At 45.0% G+C, this 4,673-nt stretch overlaps 1 protein-coding gene across 1 annotated transcript; it reads left to right on the top strand.

Moving 5' to 3' along the window:
- Nucleotides 1–43: 43 nt before the first annotated feature.
- On the top strand, nt 44–1,651 carry ANOM_011663 (mitogen-activated protein kinase mpkC; the record flags this gene model as incomplete). Its single annotated transcript, XM_015556919.1, has 9 exons — nt 44–96; nt 153–200; nt 284–413; nt 462–505; nt 588–687; nt 742–1,098; nt 1,163–1,241; nt 1,300–1,483; nt 1,534–1,651. 9 exons carry the CDS (start codon nt 44–46, stop codon nt 1,649–1,651), a joined length of 1,113 nt encoding a protein of 370 aa, XP_015400855.1.
- Nucleotides 1,652–4,673: the final 3,022 nt, after the last annotated feature.

Raw genomic sequence — 4,673 nt, forward strand, 5'->3', positions numbered from 1 at the left:
TTAGAAACCTGCCACTACTGTCACGTCGATCCTGGACAACAGCATGGAATTTATCCGTGCAGAAATCTTGGGTACAACGTTCGAAACCACCAGCAGGTACTGGTCTTCATGGGTGAGATACTTCGTAACGGTGTAGAATAACATTCCATCAGATACACAAATGTGCAACCGGTCGGTTTGGGTGCGTTTGGACTTGTGTGGTATATACTACACCTACTATCCTGAATTTGGGTCCAAAGCGACCATGGCCTCTGGTTTTGCATGCTAACAAAAGGGGCTTCAGTTCCGCATATGACCAAATAACTCAGCAACATGTCGCCGTCAAGAAGATGATGAACCCCTTTGTCAACACTTCCATTGCAAAGCGGACATACAGAGAGGTCAAGCTTCTGAAACAGTTGCGCCATGAGAATGTTTGGACCCCTCAGTCGTGACATGCCTGCAACGCTAACATGAGGCAGCTTATTGGCCTGTGCGATATCTTTATCTCTCCACTAGAGGACATGTACGTATGGCAAATTTCACCTTATACATAGTTTTATCTTGGGGACAATCCCTCACAGCGTACTGATACCAGGCTTTGTTAGATACCTGGTAACGGAACTCCTGGGAACTGATCTCAGCCGACTCTTAAGGGCAAGGCCCCTCGATAATAAGTTTGCTCAATACTTCATGTACCAGATATTGGTATTACTTCTCGTATAGGTGATGACTTGATAGGGAATCTCTAACCTTATACAGCGCGGACTGAAATATATCCATTCTGCCGGCGTCATACACCGCGATCTAAAACCAAGCAATCTCCTGATCAATGAGAACTGTGATTTAAAGATCTGCGATTTCGGTTTGGCTCGAGTACAAGAACCTCAGATGACAGGTTATGTCTCGACGAGGTACTATCGAGCACCGGAAATCATGCTGACTTGGCAGAGATACGGTAAAATGGTGGATATCTGGAGCGCGGGCTGTATTCTCGCCGAAATGCTTCGAGGGAGACCGTTGTTCCCAGGGAAAGACCACATTAACCAGTTCTTCCTGATCACAGAGGTGCTCGGGAACCCACCTCCAGAGGTAGTTCAGAAAATAACCAGTGGAAATGTGAGTGTTCTCACTCCTTTGTTAGATGAGGTCACGTTAGACGCTTACATGAAGGGCCTTCTAGACTCAGCGGGTCGTCAATTCACTACCGAAACAGGAGCCACGTCCACTGAAGGCTGTCTTCCACGGATTTGATAACGATGGTAATAACCCTTTAACTTGAATAAAGCAACGATTAAGGGGACTCATTTGTTATAACAGCTATCAGCCTCCTCGAACAGCTGCTCTTGTTTGACCCAGACAAGAGACTAACAGCTGAGAGCGCTTTGCAACACCCGTATCTCGCTCCTTACCATGACCCCGACGACGAGCCTGCAGCTCTAGAGAAATTCGACTGGTCGTTCAATAATGCCGATCTTCCTTCAGATACATGGAAACTCATGATGTGCGTTGTCATTGGTTCTGCAAACTGTGCAATTAATTAAGAATCTACAGATACTCGGAAGTTCTCGATTACCACAGCCTTGGTTCGGCCGGGGCACTGGATTTAGGGCCGGGGATAGAGGAACCAAGCTTTGACCCAACTTTCGACTTTCTCCATGCAGATATATGAACTTCAAGATTTAAGAATAAACGAACGTACACTCGCCACTCTACAGGAAATGAGGCCAAAGGGATAGTGCATATGCACCCTTTTCCTGGACGCTACTGAAATGAAATATTGACCCATGAAATCCACCGTTGAAACCCTGGCATATGCAGACTGGGTAATATGAGTTTTGGGTAAGTGGACTATATTTGGAGACCTTATGGTGCCCCTTGCCGATTGAGGTCTCCACAGAGAATATTAAATAGTGAAATCTAAAGTAAACTTTCTAAACCAGTCAAAGAATCTTTTGTTTCTGCTCACATTTGTTGTGATCTGTTTCGTACCGACTACTGCAGGCTGCGACGCTTACCTGATATCAGGACTTCTAGGTGAAAGAATCCAATTTCGTTCCCCAACTGGCTTGCGACAGATAAACCACCGAGAGCGCGAAAAACATTCATCTACACCCACGGTCAACATCATGCAAATCCTCTTCGATGCCCTTATCCTCCTCGGCACAGCCTACGCCCTCCCTTCCATTCAACACCAGCATCACGCCATCCCAAACGCAACATGGGAATTTTCCGTATACCAAAATGATCACTGCACGGGAGAAATAACGCTCTTCTCCGGAACCAGGAGCACATCTTGTCGCGACGCAATTCTCAATGGCGGAGCACTGTCCTACATCCCAGACAAAATCACAGATTCCCATTGCAGAGTGCATCTCTTCAACGATAACCACTGTTCTGGCAACCGGACTGTCAGCGTCTTTGGGAAGGATATCAAGCCGACCTGTCGAGTGCCGAGATGGGGAGGAAGCGAGACTCAGATCAAAAGTTTCTATGTGAAATGTTGATTTGAGTTATGCTCTATTCTGAATCCGACCTTCTACTCTGGGAGCATTGTTTGAGAAGTGGGCTTCTATGTCGGATCAATGGCGAAGTCGAATTCCGTATTTACGATTATGTATTATGCTCTGCAACATATGATTAGCCAGGATATGAGGTCATTAAATGAAATATATGCTACGATGAACTCGGGTACCTGAACCACTATTCAGCTGCAAAACTAGTAGGTCTCAACCACGGCAACCCCCTCCACCCTGTAAGGGAAACCGATCAACGCAAGGGACTACCCTCGTAAAGCTATATACACAGATGATGCGGATGTTTGCAAAGGGCGATAAAAATGAAAAACTAGAATCGGAAAAACGTTGGTTTCCTTTGGGATATTGATTGGTCAATGAAGGGTATGGCAATTGTATGGGGGTTGTCTGATATTGCTGGGCTTTCTTAATTTGCATGAACAGCTTATTATCTGGGAATATAAAGCCAAAAGATGAGCAAAATTACAACAAGTTTCCATAGTCTAGTGGTTAGGACGGCGGTCTCATATCAAATATGACAGCTCCTATCTAAAGGAACTGCAATCCGCAAGCACGAGTTCGATTCTCGTTGGAAGCATATTCTTTTTTGTGTTATAATTTTTTATCCCTCAATCCGACTCTTCTTCCTACCGTTCCGCACAGCTTCTCTTCATCAGTAATATGATAGTGGTGTATCCATAACGAATGTTTCATATCATTGTAGACTAGTTCTCCGAGAAAGTATTACTAACCCTTTTTTTCCTCCAGGGCGTCATATAGCATTCAGCACCCAAAACTGACAACCAGCTCCTATTCCTGCTCAATGAATGGTATAAGCTACTTCGTGCTACTAAAATATATAACCTTTCTGCGGAACCGCAAGTGTTTCCCCTTTCCGGGCTCAGCCTGACGCTCTGTCGGTTACAGAGTCAACTCCTTCATCGCCTCCAGTGGCCTATAGTATACCATGTATTATAGAGAACGGATATTACTATTATTTAACAATGGTTACGCGTATTACTTTAGCAGTTATCTTTAAAAAATATTTTCTTTTTAAATGCTTTGGCTGATAATAGTATAAGATTAATTTATCTAAATTATATAGCCAGAGACTCGCTGTTACAGAGCCTTGTCTAGCGCACCTTATCGAAGGCGGACACACAAGGCAGAATAACAATAGGATGACGATGGCCGATTCCTGAGTGGAAGGCACCCAACGAATCGTTGATCTAGTGGTTATTTGGAGAGAGCTACGGACGCCGATAACAGCCCCATCACGTGATACCTATACCAGGATCTACCCTAGAGGGAGTATATCGGGAGTATACGACGCTACGCACCACGATTAGATATACTCTATCCTCTATCTCCAAGGGAGTTACGATGGGAGTAGATATTCAAGGATATATAAGGACACTCATTCATGTACTTAGTTTAGCTCTTCGTGATTAATTTACATTATTACTACAGAGTTATCTTTCGTAGCACGACCAGTCTCAACTCGTTTGCACTCTTTTAACTATTAGATATACGTACTTAATAGGCCTGGCCCTTTGGACTCGAGTCTAGTATCGACAGCAGTCTTGTGTCGACTGCATCCCTGTGACGACGGTAGTCTGGTATCGACGGCAGTCTCGTAGTGACTCCCGTCCCACCAAGACCGCAACCCAACAACGACGGAAGTCGAGGGACGACTTCAGGTTAGTAACCCTTGGAACGTGGTCCGCTAACTGGTCTCAGACTTGACGAAGAAGCCCCGGGCGTAACACTCGCCTGGCATTCTGTTTCTTTTTCGGAACTCTTAATTCATGCCGCGCCGATCAACACCCGATGTACTTTTGTAAAACACCAAACAAAAGCGCGCATTATTTATTACGCGGATGCCCCACCCCAGGCCCGGCTCGCCTTCCGCCTGTTGTTGCCTTTGTTCCTTCTTCCAAGAAGTGCTACTTCGTATTATTCAAGGTACTAATGTGATGATAACGTAACCTATAGACGAGCGGGCCAGACAAACAGGCGGACCAGACAATCAGGTGGGCCACTTTGTATTCTATCAGGCGGGCCAGACAATCAGGCGGGCCACCATGTATTCCATATAAAATGGCACTTTTATAATTCAATTATCTCAACAACTAGAGATAGTAACAATTTGATATCTTACACTAATATAAATATAGG

This window comes from Aspergillus nomiae, assembly GCF_001204775.2.
Source record: "Aspergillus nomiae NRRL 13137 chromosome Unknown contig00796, whole genome shotgun sequence".
Lineage (NCBI taxonomy): Eukaryota > Fungi > Ascomycota > Eurotiomycetes > Eurotiales > Aspergillaceae > Aspergillus > Aspergillus nomiae.